The following is a 23,260-nucleotide window of genomic DNA, read 5'->3' on the forward strand; positions in this document are numbered from 1 at the left end:
TACAATATATCTATAATTACAGTCTATACAATACGCAATACTTTCTATGAAATAATTCTCTATTAAGAAGCAAAAAAAAAAAAAAAATTATTACTGTTCACTGTTAAAGTCTAACAAACTTCAGGAAGTTATCAAAGCTGCGAAAGTGAAAACGCTATTTAGAGATTATTGAAAGTTACTCCCTTCATATCCTCGTGCTTTTAAATTATGAATATATTTTGTATTTATTCGTTTTTGTTTTTACATCTCATATATTGTGAAAAATAATTTCAGCTGTGCACACTTATATGTAAAATGTTTTCAACATTCATTGTTGGGTTTTAAACAAGAAAATTTAAAAAAAAATTTTTTTTTTCTTTTTTTAAATTTACTCTAGTGTTCATTTTTAATTCTTAAATCAATAAAAAAAAAGTGGTAGGTTTTAAAGTTTTTATGACATAAGTTCAGTAAATTTGGAAAAACGAAGAAACACTCAAAATATGAGAGTGATTTGCATATGTTGCGTTATTTGAATGCTAACTGATATAATTATCATGAATTTTTATTAACGTTTGAAATAATAAATAAATAAAAAAGACAATGTTGGAACATATTCAGAATATCCTTTAAAGAAATTATTTATATTATTAATACTTACAAAAATGCTAGTATTAAATGTATATTTTTATATTTTAAGCATCAACTGATACAATTACCGATGATTTTCACAAACTTTTGAATAATATGAAATAACGAAAAAAAATTTCATACTTGCGCATATAATATAGAAATTTTCAACTTCTAATTATTTTTAATAACTTTTTTTAAGAACTCGTTTTGGTATTTACTATTAACTATCAACATTTCCCGAAATAGCAAATTTTGATTGAAACTTTCTGACAAGTAAGAAAGATTCTTGCTTGAAATTTTTTTTCGAAATGAAATTTTTTTTGTGATTTACTTTAAGTGAGGCAACATAACGTAACTTTGTTGCTTAAAGAATAGTGGTTGTTAAACGCTTAAAAGCAATTAGTTTTACATTTATAGTGTTTTGTAACATATGCCGAATCAGTGTAGCCAAACTGGTTACGCAGCACAGTCAAAGGTTATGTAAAACAATATAAAATTGCTATTTCTTAAGTTTTTTTTTTTTTTTTTTTTTTAAAAAAAAGGAATGAAAGATGAAATAAGGAAACATTTTGTGTACATTTTGCGATGTTTAAACACTAAACGAGGTAATTATCCGCAATTTTTATAAATATTTGCTAAAGAAGACATTAGTTGAACAACGAATAGAAAATAATTGAGGATTCTTGACTTCTCAGCCCCGGTTGGGAATGTCGAAGTCCATAGAGAAAGCTAACTAGAACTGAACTGTTGCACATACCTTGGACCGGTTTCAACGTACAATACAGAGATACTGATCCATTGCACAACCTGAATTTTTTTTTCTTTTTTTTTTTTTTTTTTTTTTTTTTGCGCAGAATGTCTACAGTCAAAAACAAAAATTTCTCTTTGTGAATCTCTTAATTACCACTTCGTTATGGAGAAAAAAAATTATGGGATCCCTGCAAGTGACGTAGTGTAGGTATCTCGATCCTGATTGGTTGTTGGAACGTGGCATTTGTTTACATTAGAAACTACTCTTCCCATTCTTTTTCGAGTAAGTCAAGCCCGTCAAGTATCAATGCTCTTAAGTGACACATTCTATATTTTCACACAAAGATTCTTTTGCGAGTTCAGTTTTTTCACTCTATAATTCTTACTTAACACAAAGACAGAAAGCTACGTCGAATATAAGCAAATTAATTATTCATCGAAGTTGCCAGGCACACAGAACAAAATTATATCATAGTTACAATAAAATGCATAAACAAATAATAAATCTAAGTTGAGTAAGCGATGTAGACGAGCGAGAAAGAATTATATTTCCACAAATTCAATGAGCGATATTGCGCTGTATTTAATTAACTTAATATAATTAATAATTTAACTTAATATAATTAATAATTTAACTCAATAATTTAATTATAATAATTTAACTTAACACGTTAATTAACATTCTAACTTATGAGGAGAAACGAATCTCAAAATTGACACGCCATTTTGCTTAGAACCGATCAGCTGGCGCTGACGTCATAGCTCACGTGTGTGAGTATCTGTGTTTTTCTTCTTCTTGAATTGCAGGCGTCCAATTACTATTCTTCAGAATCAGATTGTTGAAGAAAGTGTTAAATCTTAAAAATTAGTTAGCTCAAAATTCCTTGCAAATCATCGAATTTGGAATAAAGGCCATTAAAAATTTCGTGATCAGTAGACATACTAATTTCATGAAGCCTAACAAATATATATTTTTTTTTTAAATTTTATGTCACCTTAAAGAGAATGACATTTAAACACTTATCTACCTTAGTTCCATTTTCAACTATGATTTTTATGGGGTTTTATTTTCAAATCAAACTGACAGTAAAAAATTAATCAGCATCTACAAAATCAAAAAAAAACAGTCCTTTTGATACTGTTAATTATCAAAAGTTTATACTCTCCTTAATATATTTTTGTTTGTTTTTTTTAATTTATTTTACTTTTGATCTCTTAACTCTTAATTTCTTGTTTACGGATTTCTGCCCTTAACTTCATTAACGTTCAATTTATGTTACTTTACTATGTTATTAATTTGTATAATCCCCTCACTTCATTGACCTTTAATTTATATTTAAATTTTTTATCAATTTACAATGTATATGTAACATTTACAATGTAGGGAAGAGTTGGATAAAACGGGATACCATTATTGTTTTTATTCACTACGGAATATCTGTTAAGGAAAACCATACATTATTTGTTTTGTAGCTACAACATTTATTGAAGCACACAAAAAACATATTTTAAACTAATTTTAATGACTGCGAAATAGAAAAAAAAATTTATTTCCAAACTCTTACATATCCCGTTTTAGCATACCTGGGTTGGATAAAACGGGATAGGGCTTACAATGTTTAATTTTTTGCATATATATAAATATAAAATTATAAATAATGCAAATATATAAATAATATTGTTTATATATAAAAAAGCTCAAGTCCTCATCAGAGAAATACATTACAATTAGTTTTAAAGAAAGATGTGAAATCCTAGAGTCGAAAATAAAATGCTTAATAATGAACGTTAATAAACAAATTTTGCTTTACTATATAAAGAGACTAAATTTTTAAAAAATATACATAGCTAATATAAATAAGTTGTTTAAAAAGCCTATGCCTACATTAATATATGGCTATTTTAAAACGTAATAATCCAACAAATAAATAGGTGGATAAAACGGGACATAAAAAACTCTATCCCGATTTATCCAATTCACAAGTCTCCCGTTTTGCCCGACTCCGACACTTTTTGAAACAAACATGGCTTCTGCCTAAATGTGAAAAGAAAATTAGATAGACTGCACATAAAAATATTGGTAAATAAATGGTTAATTAAATTTAATACTCACCGGAATTTTATTCCCATATATGTAGGCAGTACAATGTAAAAAACAACGCACGTAAATAAAGACAATGGCAAGAAAATAGAGTAAAAAAGTTCTGAGGCCTACAACTTTCTATCAAATAGTGATCTCGAGGCGGAACGCACCGAGAATGATATAATCACTGTCGAATAACACGTTTCCGTCGTTGTCCACTAGATAGCTGTAATAGTCTGGTCCCTAGGAGACGTATCCCGTTTTGTCCGACTATCCCGTTTTATCCAACTCTCCCCTATATATAATATTTACAATGAATATGTTTAAATTCTGGCTGATACCAACAGAACCTGAATTACTCCACAACACAGCAAATAGATATCCTTTGTTAAGGTTGTTGTTGTCGTGTCTATGCATACAGTGCTAGTTCAAAGATTAGAGTTCTCCAAAAGTTTTGATAACAAGATTTGCAAGTTCTGGAGCCCGATGACCATGGAGAAAAGGCCTTTGTTAAGGTATAAATTACATATGCATGGTGCCCAAAGGTCTGTCAAAACTTTTGAACTGATATTAAAATCTATGCTATAAAATACATTCTTTGTTTTAAAAAATTGATCATCTAATTGATCGTCTATTACCAAAATCAATTACACATCATTGGCGTCAATAATAATATGACGATTTTCTACAATTCTCCGAAACAAATTAATACCTATAAATTAATGTGTTTGTTGTGCTGATAAAATAAAATAGTATTATTTCTCCATTTGCTTTCAGAACATAAATTATCATTTTTATTCTGATAACCATTAAATTTAAAAATCTAGTTTAATCGAAACACGTTTTTTTTTTCGTTAATTCTACTAATGCCACTTGCAATATATCAGCAAAACCTGCTTGGTGAAACCAAATGAATTTAAGGTAGAGGGTGCATTTCTTGTTTTTTAGTGGTGCCATCTATGATCAAGAATGTTACTTCAGTCACACACACGTCACTGCCCATTAATAGGACGGACCCATTCATAAATCCATTCATTCCTCCACACATCGTAAGTTTGACCTGAACCAAAGAAAGCTCAATCTCCAATTCAGTACCCTCAGAGGTATAATTTGTAATGGGCACACGAAGAACTTTGTGAACTGACAGATTTGACGTTCTACATTAAAGAGCTATAAGCTAGCAAACATCACTGATATTATCTTTAAAATACTTTTAAAAATTGAATTATCTCCAGTTTAATTTATATCAATGGCTTTTGCTAAACTAAAGAGAAAATTCCATGCTTCAAGCGTCTCTCTCAAACAATCGAATTGAAATTTTTGAACGATTTTTAGGATGGGGAGCTAAAATTACACCTTTCACCCGATGTCCTAATTTCAGGACGTTTGAACAAATGGTTCTGGAGTTATAAGGGAGACACACATACAGACAGACTTGTCTCTTTTTAGTCATAGAGATGTCCAAGCAAGAGGCTGAATTATATCACTAAGTGAAATAAATCAATCAATTGTCGATAGCACTACTCCTATTGTACGATTCACACTCGCATCCTAATAGAAACGTATTCCTATTGATTGCTATCCGTAACGTATCTAATTTATATATGTATCTTATTAATTACTATCTGTATCTATTGATTACTATTTATTCCCAGTGGACAGGTAAATGAAGTGACGTCAGCTTAGATATCTCTATAGTTGGATAAATTAGTCACATTTTGTTCTGAAATTATGTATTTTGAATATCTTTTTAAATTAAAGTTATAATCGAAAGTATAATCTTAACTTAAGTACTAACAACCTACCACTTTTTACAGTTGTTGTTGTAGTTCATTTACATCGCACTAGAGCTGCAGAATGGGCTGTTGGCGACTGTCTGGGAAACATCCCTGAGGATGATCCGAAGACATGCCATCACAATTTTGATCCTCTGCAGAGAGGATGGCTCTTACGCTTTGGTAGCCCGACGACCTGCGTGCGAAGTCGAGCACTTTACGGTAGAACAGTTTAAAGTGGACCAATACCACACACCCTCCGACCCTACGCAGACTGATCCAGATGGTTACCCACCTGCACACTTACCCTCAGCCTGTGATGCTTGACTTCTGTAATCTGTTGGGAGCCGTGTCTTAATGATTAGTCCACTGCGGGACACCACTTTTTACAGATAAAATTACTTTTACATCACTACAAAGAGTTACAAACACAACATTATCAATGGTTAAAAGAAGCTGAAGTTTTTTCTCAATTTCGGAAACACCCCACCCTTTAAATATCGGTGTTCTTTTTCGGAAACATGTCTGTTTTCTAAAAGATAAAAGTGATAACTTGATTTTTCTGATTCTTAACATTTGTTTTGTAAAATTAAGACTTTTGTCCCACCATGCTATACTTTTAATGTCTATGTTACCGGCAAAGTACGAAAATGCCTAGGCATTCTATACAATGTCGGATGCTATTTAGGCAAAGTATGAAATAAAGGTCCTGATGAGGCTGTTATGTAAATGATGTGCATGTTACTGTGAATAAGAAAAATTGGTGGTTTTTGACTTTCACCGGTGAATGTTGACAATCACATAGTCGCTTTGGTGAATGTCCGAAATATTTATTACATCCGATTTGATATTAATTTATTCGTGGATATAATTACATTTATTCTATATTTTAATACTTACTGACGATAGATTAGAAGAAACGTCAGTGTTTGGAGTATCGGGCAAATGTATACCGGGCAATGGCACTTGACCTTAAAAAAACATCAGTGTAAGGCATACCGAGCAAATATATACCGGTAACATCTATATTACATAAGATACCGATGTATTTCATTCTCGTATTGGCAACGAAAAGCTAAAACATAGCTTACCTGTAAGTTATGCAAAAATGAAATGTTACAAACGAACAGTTCATATATGTAAACAAACTATTCTATATTTTTGTCTAATTTATGCAGATAACATACTAATGTCGAAACTATATTTCTACTTTAATGCTGTTTAATTATTAACGCATAAGTGGGAGTGCGTTTTATAGAGAAAGATTAAACAAAAATACGTTGCAAATTATTTCAACATAGTTTTATATTTTTGACTATGGTACATCAAATGCATTTTTACCTACTTTTATAATGTGAATTTGTGTTTATTCTCTTATCTTTTTCTTTGTTTTTTACGCATTGTTCCAAAAATAATTTCCGAGAACCGTTGATATATACATGCAAATGAAATTACAATGTATATAATGTGAACGAAACGCTTTTAAATTAAAGGTTTTACGGGATATATGTGTTGTATACTTTTACAACTTCTTTTTTAAAAAAAGTGTACCAGTACACACGAACCTAAACTTAAATACTTAAGTATTCGATGTGCAATGAAATTGACCTCAAATTGCGAAGCCGTTCTGGAGGTTGACGAGTGCAGCGAACAGGAGCTGGAGCCCCCTAGTAATCCATTCTCATTCATTTTTTCATTTCATTTTTCTGTTATTACAAGCAATTATTTTAATTATTTTCAAAATGGTTTTATTTCAATGAATAGATAATACTCCGTCTGAATAGTTTGATCTCATTTCGAATACACAATCATACTCTCTTCCCTTTTATTAATTTACTTCGCTTTTTGATCGAATTTTTCCAGTCAAAACAAAATTTATGTGTTAATGTCTGATTCGCGATTTTAATTCTTTATTTATTGACGGTACTAGAAAGTACTACGTTCGTATATACAAACATTATTGCCTCGTGAAAACTCATCTGAAACAACCTAGACATTCGTGGATACCGTTATATGATAGCAACCTAAACATTCATTTATTTGAATAGGCCGTATGTTACTTTTATAAAATGAATATTGTAGGTAGTAAAAAACTACCTACAATCAAAGGTAAAAATACCTTTGAACTTAACGGAACATTTCGTATTCACCGTTATAAAATAACAACAAAAGTACACATACTAAAGAAACTAAACATTAAACATATAGACAAAAGGGCGAAGTCTATAAATATTTTTAGAAATGATATGCCTTTTGTCATAGTTAGTAGCAACATAAATTTGTTATTAAATCCGTCTGATAAAAATATATTAATGAAAATTGCAATATTTCCTTATTCAAAGTTGCATATTTTTAAAAATACAGCTAAGAGCCATGTTGGCCCAGGGGATAGAACGTTCGCCTTAAAATGAGGTGAACTGAATTCGAGTCCCAGCCAGGACTGGCCGATGTGAATTACGCACCCGGCTCGCATCGACCACAATGTTGACGTAAAATATCCTCAGTGCTAGATGGATCATGAGTTAGAGTCCTCTTCCAATCAGGTTAACCGTGGGAGGTTTTCCTCTTCACGTAAGGCCAATGCGGGTTAGTTCCATCCTAAAGTCCTCTGCGAAGGCGAAATTTCTCCCAATATTTGATCCAGGAGTTCCCTTGTCTCCTGGCTTGAGTTCAAAATTACAAGGCTACGGAGTTGAACATTCGTAATCATAAATCCAAAATTATGTCGGCTGTTCAATGACTGTTATAAAATATAGCTAAAGAATTTAGAACTATAGCATTTAGCCGGTTTAGAGACATTACGATTGTAACAAAATGGCGCTTTAAAAATCTTTATATAAATAAAAAAAAGAGTTCAATCACAATATGACACTTTAAAAATCTGCATCTAAACAATAATAATAAAGAATGGGATAACTGCAAGGGACATAGTGTGGGTACCTCGATCCCGATTGGTTGTTGAAACGTCTCCTCTGTTTACGTTAGGAACTATCTTTCCATTTTATTTCGAGTAATCCAAGCCCATCAAGTATCAGTTCTCTTAAGTGGCACATTTTATATTCTTTCACAAAAATTCTTTTACAAATATTTCAATTCTTTCACAATGTATTTTTTACTTAACACGAAACAGGCGCGAAGTCAATTGGAACATAAACAAACTAATTATGCATCGAAGTTGCCACGTGCACAAAACAAAAATATATCACTGTTACAATAAAATGCATAAACTAATAATAAATCTAAGTTAAGTAGACGACGAAGAAGAGAAAGAATATTTATACAAATTCGATGTACAATACGGCGTTGTGTTTAATGAATTCCACGTTAATTAATGTTCTAACTTATGTGAAGAAACTTAGCTCGACTTAAACACGCCATCTTGTTTATAAGCGATCAGTGGTACAAGCAAGAGACGTCAGATGTGGAGGTCGAACCTAATTGGCTGCTGAATGACGGCATTTGTTTATGCTATGATTCAACTGTAACGTTAACACGCAATTTTGGTTGTACACAAACCAGCTGATTTCAGTGATTTTCTTCTTCAGGTGCCCAATTAAGCTACAGAAGCTCTTCTTTTTTTCGAGGAATTATTTCTTTTTACAGAATAAATGCAGATTAGTAGGAACAACTGCTTCAGTTATTTTGCCTAACCAAGGCTAAACTTGATTTATTTGGGTTGCGGATCAAGTTCAGCCCCTGCTGAACTAGAAATGCTAGAACAATTATAAATAAAAACATCTGATTTTATACAATTGTCACTTTAAAATTGGATGCCTGCGAGTGACTAGGTAAATCGTGGCAATCGTCGATTCAGGAGCCAATTCGCTTCGACACGCAGGTTTAACGTCGCTTACAGGTATCCAATAAAATCTGATTTATATCACATAGATAGGCATAATCACTTCACTTCTTCTCGAGTTTCAAGTACCCAATTAATATTGCCACTGTCAAAAAATACAAAAGGACCCCAAATGAAACTCAAAGGGCCTCGAATCAAATATTTAAGAAATATTTACTATTACGTTTAATAAAAGGGAAGGTTTATTAACTCAACAACAAAAATTACTTCATCACCGTTTCAAAAGAATAATCTTACACTCACTCAGAAACTATTTACATACTATACTATCACCATGGCAGCCACAAAACTCTACTCGTTGCCATCTACTGACTGATATATAATAAGTAAATTATTTTATAAAAATACTATGCGCATAAGCACATAATATCTTACAGCCACTATGTCATTTTAACCTCGCGAAAATTATCCTAACTTCGGTTGAGTTAATCCACGAGATTCATAAGGAAAAAAGTAATCCCATAAAACGAATCAAACAAACTTAAATCAACGAAATTCATACTCATTTATCAAAATTTTTAAATGGATGTACTTCATCAGAAATAATAATGCCATCTAAAAAGAAAACTGCGACGAAAGGGACCAAGCGCAAAAGATCTGCAAATGGTAGTAAAAATCTCTTTCACTTCGACCTTAAGAAAATTCGAGCTAAAATGGAGGCATACTGTAAAGGCGAAGTTGATCCCAAAGCTACGATTTACCTCACAGCAGTTCTACAATATGTTGCAGCTGAAATGATCGAACTCTCTGGAAACAAGGCGCGAGAAAAGTCGGCAAAAGCTGCCGTTATAAAAGAAGAAGACGTTCAGGCAGCAATCCAATCAGATGAAGAACTTAAAAAATTAATGGTCGATGTCTCCGAATATAAATAAACAAAAAAGTACATCTGCAATAGCCTGTTAAAAATAGTTGTCGGTACTTAAATAAAACAGTTGTTTATTCTTTAGTTGATGAACATAAAATTATTTACAAAACTAGTAACTCTATTCCTACCGCCATTTTGAATATGCCCGATTCGATCAAAAGGTGTCTTACGATTCTTTATAGTTTTAAAGCAAATAAGTGTCAGTTAAATGTAGATAAATTGAATTAAATATTTATTGACACATTGAAATAACACTAACACATCATGCATTGATGCATCAATAAGCAACCCTGCAGTCTCAGCTTTATTTGTATTATTTAGAACTAGTTACAGAAAAGATCTGCACTAAAAAACAACATGGCGAAATACAAGCAAATATCAAAGCTATGCGAGATCTTCTTATAGATAATATATTCTTTTTTAGCTTCTGGATGAGCTGGAGAAAAATGATACCACTGACTTAATTTAACAACTATCGCACAAAAAGTCATAAAATTAGGTGTTAGTAAATTATTAAACTTAAAGAATAATTTGAAAATAAAATTTGTATAGTATCCTTTGACACCACTAGGTGGAAGTAGTGCTTATGTCTTTTCACAGTAATTTTGCGTATAATTCCAAAAACGTCTTTTTTTAAATTTTATTAATAGTTCAATGGAAAATTTTGATTTTATTGATTTTCTGGTAGTTCTTCACCTTTTTTAGAACTCAACTATAAAAACGCACAATTTTAAAATTTCGGATATAATCTGTAGAGAAAATTCTAAGTGAAGTGTTTGCATTAACTATTAGATAGCCTTTTTAAATGTAACTTGTATAACGGCGTGACTTTAGGTATTACCCACTTATTTTTCCGCCAAAGGATCATATTGCAGTAGCGCCAAAGTATATATTTCCATTATTGGGGTAATTAAAATTTATTATAACCAATAATGCTGTAATTTGTAGAAAGTTATTGAACATTGGAAACTATAGGTACTTTTCGGCTGGCAGAACGCAAGCGAAAAATCACCAACAAATATAGATCTCCAACAACTGTTCTTTTTTTGTATTTAATTTATTTTTTAACATATGAAAATTAAATTAAAAAAAATCAAATAAGAAAAATAATTGAATTTCCTTACACTTGCCTAACTGAAAATAACTGAAAAAAGAAAAAAAATTACACTCGTACTAGTTTGCAGAAATGTATTCGAAAAATAAGATGGTTTTTCATAATGTGGCATTATATTTGTCGGTATTATATATTCGATTTATATATTATATATTCGATTATTTGTGTGCTATTATATATTCGAATATCAGAATTTTTTTAACTTGTAATAATTATATTTCTAATCAAATAATCTATTATTTATACGGTTATTTTTACGATATTAGTTTAGTAAAATAAATATGAAAATAAAACTTTTGCTTTATTTTCATCTCATATTTAATAATATAAATATGCATCATATTTTCTAATGACAATGTATTGGATGAATTATAAAAACGAGATGCATTTATAAAATACTGCATTTGTATCCAAACAATCGAACTTTTTAATGCAAAATGAAATAAATCTAAATAATAAAAAAATATGTTTCTTTGATGACCATTCGCTTTGAGTAATGTATTTTATTTTATTTCGAACTCTAAACAGTCAAAACTTATATTTTATGTTTATAATAATATTTTTTATTCGTTTTCAGATCAACGAAACCATAAATCAGCTTATTTTATTTATTATTTATTTAACACTAGGAGGTCTCGCCCCCTGCTCGCTGGAGCTCGCCAGCCCTCGGAACTGCTTTCGCAGTTCATTTCGGATTGCTTTGCAATCCGATGCTCGCTTTACTCGCTCATTGGATACGTTCTTAACGTCTAGCTTTTGTATACATTTTTGAACACTGAAGTTCCGAAAACTTTTCACTGTAGAAAATTCTAAACCTGTGCATTTCAATATTAATTTGAAATTGCAAACAGTTCACATATTTTTCTTAATCACACTATTCTAAATTTCAGTTGTTGAGAAAAGTAACTGTTGTAAGTTTTGTTTTAAAGTCTTTCGCACCAGAGGGCTAAAACCATGTGTTGTAAAACAGTATGAAATAGTACTGAACGCCGGATGTAAAGCATCGGCTTCGATGAAGATAATTTTGCGATAATTTTTTTGATAATTCGGTGAGAATTCTCCCGATTAGACATATGATGCTCACTACGTGCTCTTGCGCGCCGAAACCTATCAATTAAAACGTATTAGCGTTTTATATAATATAGATTAACCATATGATGCTCACTACGTGCTCTTGCGCGCCGAATCCAATCAATTAAAAATGAAAACTGTTGCCAGCGCGAGAAAAGAAATATCATCGGTTTTATTGATACATACGTACGTATTAGTGTTTTATATAATATAGATAGACTATACTAAACTGCAATGTTTCTTGACAATGGAGAAATATGCTGAGGGCAAACGAAGAAAATAGTTCACGGTGCGATGTCTGTATTTCGAGGTAAATTACGCATTTCACAATAGAAATATGATAAGTTATCTTAACCCACACATATATAGCGTTAATTTGCTATAATTTTCTTAAAATTTTATATATTTTCAAATTTAAGAGCGGCGCATCGCGGAATGGTATCTTTATTTAGTTATATTTCTTCTATATAACGACTGAACTTATTTCTCCTTCTTCCTCCGCCAGCCGTGACGTCATTGTCAAGAAACTTTGCATTCTAGTATAGGAGGCTCCGCCCCCTGCTCGCTAACGCTCGCCAGCCCCCGAGAATTGCTACGCAATCCTATGTGGTTCACGCCGTGAACCATGGCTCGCTGCGCTCGCTCGCCAATGAACACAATGTTCTAGCACAAAGACATAATATATTATCATCAAAGACATAGTATTTTATCATCAAAGACATAGTATTGTACTTATGTAGAAGAATTCTACCAATGTTCTTATTGGCTTTTAAAAAAGTATATTAGCTATTTAGATTGTACATGGAAAAAATCAAATCATTAGCTAAATAAGAAACATATTAGCAAAATAAATTATCAAATATTGCTTCACTAATATTCTGCATTTTAAAGAGTGAAAATTCAATGCATAAATAAACGCGAAATATAAAAAAATTCAATGCATTCAATACAAACACTTAAACGTTTTTTAGACGTTTAGGTAGCTCCCAGTAGAAAAATATCAATTGTCATGTTTTTAGTGCATGAGTCTGAATTGAACAACCTGATAATGCTCACTCTGGTTATTGTTATCTGGTTGCTCACTACGTGCTCTTGCGCGCCGAATCCAATCAATTAAAAATGAAAACTGTTGCCAGCGCGAGAAAAGAAATATCATCGGTTTTATTGATAGATACGTACGTATTAGCGTTTTATATAATATAGATGTTTATAATAATATTTTTTATTCGTTTTCAGATCAACGAAACCATAAATCAGCTTATTTTATTTATTATTTATTTAACATTATTTTCATCGTATGCATACACCATGAGAATGTTATAATTAAAATAAATGCTGCTTCCAATTCTTTGAATTCGATAACCTGAAATTAATCCTTACTTGAAGAATATTTTTGATAAAACGATAAAAAAAAAGAAATTTCATTCTTCATATTAAATATTTCTAAAATAATTAGTTTTCTTATACGTTAATGTGCATGCAATTACTCATGAAAGCGGGTTTCTGCCAAAAGGACTATCATTTAACCCTTTGCTTACGGTTGGCACAACATATGGACCACATGGGATGATACAACATGGTATACCGTAAGCAAAGGGATAAAGTACCATAGCCGAAAAAAATGGAAACAACTTTGTTAAAGCTCATCAAGAAAAGTGATTGTGATTAAATCTTGACTGTAGTGATAAACGCGTTCAATAGCATCATTTTCGGCGCCAAATGATACAGAGCACAGTTATTTTTCCTTTTCGTTAAAAATAGAACTTTATTATTATTATTAATCTGATAATTTATAGTCACTGGCAAAGGCAACAAATAATAATAAAAGTTTAAATTATTTTAAATTTTTCGATTGTGCTTGCTTGCGTAGTGTTAATAATTTCTGTTTCTTTTTACTCCGTATGAAGAACGGACATTCAGCTAATAGACCTATATATAGCGTCTATGCTACCTAACTGATCTGCAGATTAAATAATTTAAATTTTTCGATTCTGTTTGCTTGCGTAGTGTTAATAATTTCTGATTCTTTTTACTTCGTATGAAGAACGGACATTCAGCTAATAGACCTATATATAGCGTCTATGCTACCTAACTGATCTGCAGATTAAATAATTTAAATTTTTCGATTTTGTTTGCTTGCGTAGTGTTAATAATTTCTGATTCTTTTACTCCGTATGAAGAACGGACATTCAGCTAATAGACCTATATATAGCTCATATGCTACCTAGCTGATCTGCAGAATAACTAGGGTAATCAATCTGTTAAAATAAATTGAGGTTTTTCTGCAGTTTATCTATGCAATGTGCACATTAACGGTTTCCATTTTGTTAAAGTTCAAAAGTTTGTTTCTCTCATTCTGTCAACTAATTTGTTTATTGTTCGATTGTATAGTCTTGATTCTTTAGATACCAAAAAATAAATAACATTGTGATAATTTCTTGACTGTAAAAATTTTTTCACCCATTCAATTCTTTGCATTAAATTTTTTAAAAGGATTGATGATTGATTCTATCAACTAATGTTTGATTTTATAACCGTCGTTGAACAGTCAACCCAATTTTTTGAGTTTACGACTACCAACGTTCATCTCCGTAGCCTTGTCATTTTGAACCCAATCCAGAAGACAAGGGATGGGACATAATGTTGGGGACATAATGTTGGGGAAAATTTACCTCCTTTTTGGTGGCAGAAACCCGCATTTGTGTTGCACGAGTAGGAAAATCACGAATGCCTCCCACGGTTAGCCTGACGGCACGGGGACTATAACAGATGATCCATCTACCACTGAGGGTATTTTACGTCAGCACTGTAGTCGATACGAGTCGGATGCGGGATTCATATCGGCAAGACATTGCTGGGATTCGAACCCAAGTCATCATTCGAAGGAGAGCGCTTCATCCTCTAAGCCACCACGGCTCACTAATGTTTGATTGTAGAGACTTGATTTTCTTAGATAGCGAAAAATAAATAACGCTATGTTAGTTTAAGCCAGGGTCTCTTAAATTTTTGATATGGACTCCATTATATTTACGAGAACTTTGTGATACCCCATAGCATTGCACAAACCCGATGCATGTGTGAGTGAAACTGCCTGATTCTTCACTTCTACTATAATATATCATTGTAATTTTTGGCCATTAACTTTAAGACATAGAACAATGAAAATTTTTAATAAATACTAAAACCATAAGGCAATAATAAAAATAAATTCAATTGCTTGGGTAAATTTAAACATTAACTGCAGTCTGTCCATTAAGGGTATGCATGTTTATTTTTAATTATATTAAAATCATGGCAAAATAGTCGACACCGCAGAGCGAAGCACTTCAGTAGTCTTTAGATTTGATCGACACTTTCATTTAATGGAGATTTAAGACGAAAATGTCGACTCACTCAAATATTTTTATCTATTTTCAGATACATAATGTAAAAACATTTTGTAATTGTAAAATTATTTTAATAATTTAAGGAAATATCATAATTGCTAAAATCTGTGGTGACCTCAGCTCAGCAACTGCGACTCAAAGTTGGGTTGTGACAGACAGTTTAAGAAACTCTGATTTAAGCATTCAGAAGAATTGTTGCTCTGTTGTTTCAGCAATCTTATTTCGATTTTAAAGAATCCCTAGTCGGTAATGTACAGATTATCTAAATAATTGCTTAAGTAATTTGAGAAACGAAAAAATAAAAATTGACACATTAGCTAATTTGTAGAAAAACTGATTTTTACACTTTAGTGATAAAATATAAGTTGGTATTACAAGCCTTGATTAACAAACGGTCTGGTTTATCTCTTCATCACTTTGTGAAACATCTTCCTCGAATCAAGAGGAAGTACTTTCTTATAGATCCTTCTTCAAAATTGGGGATGGTAAAAAGTGAAGGTTGATTCTAAAGAAAATGGGTCACTAATGTCAATGACACAGCCACGTTCGCACCAAATTCGATTCTTGAAAAACGTTCTTTTCACTTTTTTTTTACCACTTTTCCCCACCGCTCCCTATCTCTTTAAACTTTATTAGAAAGTATCTTGAATATAATGCAGCTGGTTCGCCTACTTTCACTTTTGATGGGTTTTGTTGTAACTGATACCCAAGCGTAAAGAATGCAAAAAAGTTATTTCTTCGCGCGATGGAGAAATTTCGTATTTTCCGTTTTTGTTGTCTTGGAAGTTTTTGTGTGCTAACGGGACGTGAATTTATCGTCGATATGTTTTAAGAAAAGAAGATGCATTGCCCTAAAATAGAATTTCGAACGGAAGCAGGTGAGGTTGTCTGGAATTTAGAACATTATGGTAGAATCATGGAAGAAGCAATAATAAGAAAAGAGCGATTAGTAACATTAATATGTTCTTAATTGAACAAACACTGATGAAAAAATGTTACCGCCTTAATGTTTTCAGCTGCAGAGGAAGTATTTTATTTATTTTAGTTGTGAACGTTCATTATTGAATTTTTCAATAATCATCTGCAGAAGAGGTATTATATTTTAGACATGAACGCTCACGTTAGAATATATAAATTATGTTCTACAGTGGAGGTGTTTTAGTTGTGAATGCTGATTATAAACTTTTTCATTCACAAACTACAGACGATATATTTATTTTAAGCATGAACACTCACATTAGAATATTTAAATTATGTTCAACAATGAAGTATTTCAGTTGTGAATGCTGATTATAGAATTTTTCAATCTACTACAGACGATATATTTCATTTATTTTAGGTATGAACGCTCACATTAGAATATTTAAATTACGTTCTACAATGGAAGTATTTCAGTTGCGTATGCTGATTATAGAATTTTTCAATCTACTACAGACGATATATTTCATTTATTTTAGGTATGAACGCTCACATTAGAATATTTAAATTACGTTCTACATTGAAGGTATTTTAGTTGCGTATGCTGATTATAGAATTTTTCAATCATCTGCGGACGATATATTTTATTAATTTTAGACATGAACGCTCATGTTAGAATATTTAAATTATGTTCTACAGTGGAGGTGCTTGAGTTGTGATTGCTGATTATAGAATTTTTCAATCTACTGCAGACGATATATTCAATTTATTTTAGGCATGCACGCTCACGTTAGAATATTTCAATTATGTTTTACAGCGTAGGTAGAATAAACATGAAAGCTCGTTATACTCATAGATTTTTCAATGACCATCTGAAGTTAAGCTTTTATGAACGCTTAAAAATTGGAGCTCGTTAACAATAATCTGCAGTTAGAAAACGTAATTTATTTAATGGCAATAATTTTTAATGAAGGTTTATTGACAGTTCATAAACAATATACATATTCAATAAAATAAAGAATTTATGTGTCTGTAAACCGGGTTACGTGTATACTGTGGGCAATAAAAATACAATACTCAACATGAAGTTAAATTAGTGAAATTGTAAAGAAATTACGAAGCTCGATTTTTCACTTTTTAATTATATTTTTAATTCCATTTAAAAAACGGCATTTTCTCTTTGATTCAGTGAACGCCATTGTTTTAAAACAAACTATTAACGATTCAGTTTTTCCAAATATTTTAAAGACAACATCAGTGATCTTTGCTAGCTTGTAGTTCTAATTAAGGCTCCTATACTATCAGAGCTGACCTATCAAGCAATATTGGAGCAAACAAGTTCGCAAGTTAACGTTATGTTAGTATTGTGCTTATGTTAGCTTTTTGCTCCAAAAATAGATAAGTCGGCCTGTCTAATTCAGGGGCTCTAGTTCTAATGAAGAAAGTTGTTTATTGCTCGTTCTGTAATACTTATTTTTTATTCGTTACACCAGGTTATCTGAACAACGTAATCCTAGTAGCATAGGTGAACTACGTCATTAAATTATTATTCCCAAGATTATTTTAAGTCACGTGTTTATTTTGTTAACAATTATGCTTTTAAAACGCGTTACTATAAAAGCAAATAATTTAAAATTAATTGAAATTAAAAAAAAAGTGTTAGACTGAAAAGCAAAATTAATAAAAGAGGATATTAATTTGCTGAGGATCAAGATCGCCATTATTTACTGGCATCAATGAATATTGATTTTGGTAATATTTACTAATTGAAGTAAAATAATAAGTTATGAACTAAAATGGAGATATGATGCTAAAATTAATGGAGAATAAATTAACGAAGCGATGATGCTAATCCCACAAAGAGAACGTAAAAAATCTGCAAACTACTATTGTCAATGATGCTCAATTAATTTTGGTAATGGATACTAATTGAAATAAAATAAATAAGATATTATATAATTAAACAACAGTAAGTCTGCGTATTGGATCTTATATTTGCTAATCTCGGTAAGCATATGTTAGATTAAAATTAATTTTTACAAAAATAATCTTTGTCTCACTGCGTTAAGGTTCCAGACAAAATTGGATTACTGAAGATAGTGCAGTAGATTCCCTTCGAGAATTCTATTACCGGGCTTAAAAAAATAAGCATACAAAATGAAAAAAAAACTTAGTTTAAAACAAAGAGAATTCAACTTACAACTTAAAAAAATTTAACAATTAACAGGCAGGAAAAAAAATAATAATTATGCTATGATGTGAAACATTTTTTTGAAACCCAATGCTATCATTTGAAACAATGTCTTCCTGATGAAAAAACTACAATGAAAAAATACTCACCTATTAACAACTAGAACATATATAATTGAGCTATGATATGAAGCATTTTTTGAAACCCAATGCTATCATTTGAAACAATGTCTTCGTGATGAAAAAACTACAATGAAAAAAAATTTAAAAAATTCATACATTAACAGCCAGAACTAAAGTCATGATATGAAACATTTTTTGAAACAATGTCTTGCTGAAGAAAAAAACTCACTCATTAAGAGCCAGGACAAAAGTTATGAGTGAGCTATGGTATTAAGCATTTTTTGAAACAATATCTTGCTGAAGGAAAAAATTACAGTGAAAGAAAAGTCACCCATTAACAGGTAGAGCAAAAGCTATGCATATTATAAACTTTATTTACTTATATTTACAATCATAACTGTACAATATGTTTATATTCTTATCAGGAACAAAACTAATGCTTGAGAACATATTGTCACAAAATTTATCTATATAACACAACATACAATTAATGACTTAGTAATAGTGAGTTTCAAAGCTAAAAAAAAAAATCAGTATACATAAAACTGGTATGAAAATAAGCACGACGTTTTCAAATCGAGCAACAATGACAAAAATAGTACGTGGAAATTCATATAAAATACCAAAACTTTAACAATCAGAAACCAATAAAAAGACACCAAAACCTTTAAAAATAAATTAACCTACATCAACTATACAGAGCAGACAATAATTTTCACTCAGTTAACAACAACCATCCAGATAAACACAGTAGTAATAAAATTCCTTTATAACAAAACACATATAATCATTAAATATTGTCAGAAAGTCTTTGAATTAAAGCTACACAATATGGTGGGAAAAGTATTTAAAATACAGATGCTATTAAGGATAGAGCTTTAATGTTACATATTAGTTTAGTAAAGCGAGAACTATATAAAAACACACTAAATAAAATCATTATTCAACCAAGTTGTTGCAACAACTCACGAATGTTTAGTACTTACTGGATGCAGTTGAATAAGGTTAGAAAAATGCTAAAAAAGCTGAATAAATATATCAAGGCCACTTAAAAATATAACCCACACCTGCCGTTTATTATTATTTTTTTTTTAAAGAGCACACTTTATTAAATATACAAATCAATGAGTGTACCTGAAAAGTCATATTTTTGAGGAAAAGAAATGCACTGTTTACTGCATGCTGCTTAGGAAAACATTTCACTAAATTTCAAAATTAGTTATTAATTTCATCAATAGATGACGTCACTGACGAGAACGTTATAAAAACTATCATTTCAAAATAACCATTATTTTCAAAAACAGGATGGTAAAGTCAGAGGATAAAACTAATAGTCATCACACAGTACAAATATTTCAGTTGAAAGAATAAATATAGAGTTCAGAGAGGAAAAAATGAGCAAGGGAGAAATTGTCATGAGTTAGAACAACTTTTAGTAGTATGATACTGAAGTACAACATGGTCTTATGCTTTCAAATCAGCAGCGCCATCTGTTGATTAATTGCGCAAGTACTTTTGAGATTTAGTGAAAGAATAATTTGTTTCCTAAGCAAAATGCAACAAACCCTACATTACAGTGCCTTTCATTTTTTCTTCAAATCATTTTTGGAACAACCAGAATAATTATTTGTTTTTAAAGGGAAAAAAAATTCTTAAATAAAAAAAAATTCACTGGAAAACAAAAGCAATTCAGATAACACTAACAAAAATGCAAGAAAGAACATGAAATACATGCCAAGTCAATTACCAATCAACATAATATAAGCTCAGTCTCTACCAATATAAAATTTATCAGTGTTGGGGAGAAAATCAAACAGGCAGGTGTGATGTTCTAGAAAATGTACAGTTTTTTTGAAGGCAAAATTGCAAGATTTTTATGAACTAGCTTGCTCTAGTATTAAAATTTAAAGCAAAATCACATACACACAACAACTGATCATGCATATAAAAATGAAATCCAAGGAATGCAATGCTGATTTTTATTTTTAAGTGATCACTTAATTCTCCTCCATCATTGCAATTCACTTTTGTTGCACATTTAAGAAACATTTTAAAATCTTTAGTGCTCACATCTTTTTTTTAATATTAATAAGCAACATTTTCTAATTTTCAATCATGTCAGTCACAGCTGCTTTAACATTTATTATTACAATCACACTAGACAACAAAGTTTACGACGTAGGAGTTCACAAGATACAAAATTTTGAGGAGCAATCAAGTTTGAACTAAGGTAATTTGAAAAATTTAAGACCACTCTAAGAATTATATCCATTTAAATTCACCTATATTATTAACATTTTATCCCATTAAATTACGTAGAAACTTCTAGATACTGACTCTGAGTTTGTATTTAACAGTACTATAAATCTTAATAATTTAAAACATGCTGGAGAATTATCAGTAAAATGTTAGAAGACATTTTCAAATTTTCATTATTCCAATTTTGCCCTTGACTTACAAAAGAATGAAATACTGAATAGAGAAAATATTTTAAGAACCAGAATATTAAATCAATTTGAGGGGTAAGAACATGCAAAAGAATGAACTACTGAATGGAGGAACTATTTGAAGTACCAAAGTAAAAAGAATGAATCAATTTTATGTGAAAGAAGTGTACAAAAGAGAGAACTGAATGGAGGAAATATTTGAAGCACCAAAATAAAATGAGTGAATCAATTTGAGGTGCAATAACATGCAAAAGAAGAAACTACTGAATGTCGGGAAATATTTTGAAGTACAAGAGTAAAGAGAATGAATCAATTTGAGGTGCAAGAATGTAAGGAATAAAAAACTAAATGGAGGAAATATTTGAAGAACCAGAATGAAAAGACTAAATAAATTTGAGGTGCAAGAACATGCAAAAGAATGAACTACTGAATGGAGGAAATAGCACCAAAACAAAAAAGAATGAATCAATTTGATTTACAAAAACAAATTAAATACTATAATGAAGGTGCAAGAAAACAATCTGAGATAATTTGACATTAAAATGAATACAGAAGAAAATGCAATTTCATTTTAATATCCTGAAAGAATTAAGGATATACAACATTTGGAATGCTTAAAAACATTAACCTGAGATTGAGAAGGAGCTATTAGAGTTACATGGAAGTTACTTACGTCACACATAATTATGCTACTAAATAGTCATTTTTAGATGAATTAGTAGTGGGATAAATAAATAAAAATAGAATTCTCATTTAAGGATAATGAAGTGATATTTTTCTAAATGCTTTAAGTATACCAGAAAAACAAAAACAAAGTATGAGGGAAACATAACAGTTATTTTAAAATATAACCAATTTAATGTTGTGCCTCTAGAAAATGAATCAAAAATGTTCCATGCAAAAGTTCCATACGTAAATTATAGACTAAAAATCACGAAACCACAAGTAGTAGGCACTAATACCAATTTGATTGGACCAAGTCCACTCCTAATGATTTCGGTCCAGTTAAAAAATCAAGAACACCAGTCATAGTACTTTTGTACTAATCCATAATCCATTCCGAACTCTGTATCAGGTAAAGGGGACATACTCAATTCTAAATATTTCAAAAACTCATTTCTTTCACCTATTTCATTCACAATGCATGTTTAAAGACAAGTTTATTATTTTAATTTAATTACTTAAACTCTTCAAACTAGTTTTTTCTCAAAATTTTTTTACTATATTAATTCCTCAATTAAGAAAATATTATTTATTTATTTATTAAATAATTTGCTCACTGCTTAAAAATAAACACTTGATAATGCCTTGCCAATTTGATTCTTTTATTCCAGTTAAAAAAAAAATAATGAAATAGGGAACTAGGTATGATAATTCTTTTATTTCATATTTTCAGATCATTTATATCAGAAGAGATAAGCTTGTGGGTGATTTCACAATAAGTTTTTTTTTTTTTTTTTTTTTTTTTGATAAAAATTGAAATTGAACAAAATAAAAGAAACAATTATTTCTCAAAATAAAATGTTTCAAAGATTCTGTATTGTTAGACATAAATAATTAAGTCCTTTATAAATGATTTATGGATAATTATAAAAACAAAACATTAGATATAAATAAAATCAACAATTATAAAACTATTAACAAGTTTTCTGGATCTAATAACAGCATAGAAGCTTTTATAAGATTGATTGTGAGTAGGAAAAAATGGCAAAAGACATTTAAGTTAGAAGAAGCTAAAATAATAAATAAGTATTATTAATGGAAATTTGTATAAGAAATACAATGAAAAGCTTAAAACACTGAAACTTTAAACTGTCCCAAGTAATGCATACAAAAAATTATGCTAAAATCAAATTCTTTAATGAATATGTCCCCCTTGACCAATTTATGTCGAAATCTTTCAAAGCTCAAAAACAAAAGAAATAAATAAACTATGAACAATATTTATTTCCCTAAATAAATCCCTATGCTTACGAAAGAAGCCTCAACACAAAAATAAAAAACAAATATCAATATTTGCAAGTCAAGGACAATGTGTTAATAGATAAACTATAACCATCAATAGGCTAG

General features: G+C 30.4%; 1 protein-coding gene across 1 annotated transcript; it reads left to right on the forward strand.

Moving 5' to 3' along the window:
- The first annotated feature begins 9,624 nt into the window (after window positions 1-9,624).
- LOC107444590 (uncharacterized) lies at window positions 9,625-9,948 on the forward strand. Its single transcript, XM_016058783.1, has one exon. The coding sequence runs from the start codon at window positions 9,625-9,627 to the stop codon at window positions 9,946-9,948; it is 324 nt and encodes a 107-aa protein (XP_015914269.1).
- Window positions 9,949-23,260: the final 13,312 nt, after the last annotated feature.

The sequence above is a fragment of the Parasteatoda tepidariorum genome, chromosome 5 (genome assembly GCF_982258835.1).
Source record: "Parasteatoda tepidariorum strain Cologne lab strain chromosome 5, Ptep-v5.0, whole genome shotgun sequence".
Taxonomy (NCBI): Eukaryota; Metazoa; Arthropoda; class Arachnida; order Araneae; family Theridiidae; genus Parasteatoda; species Parasteatoda tepidariorum.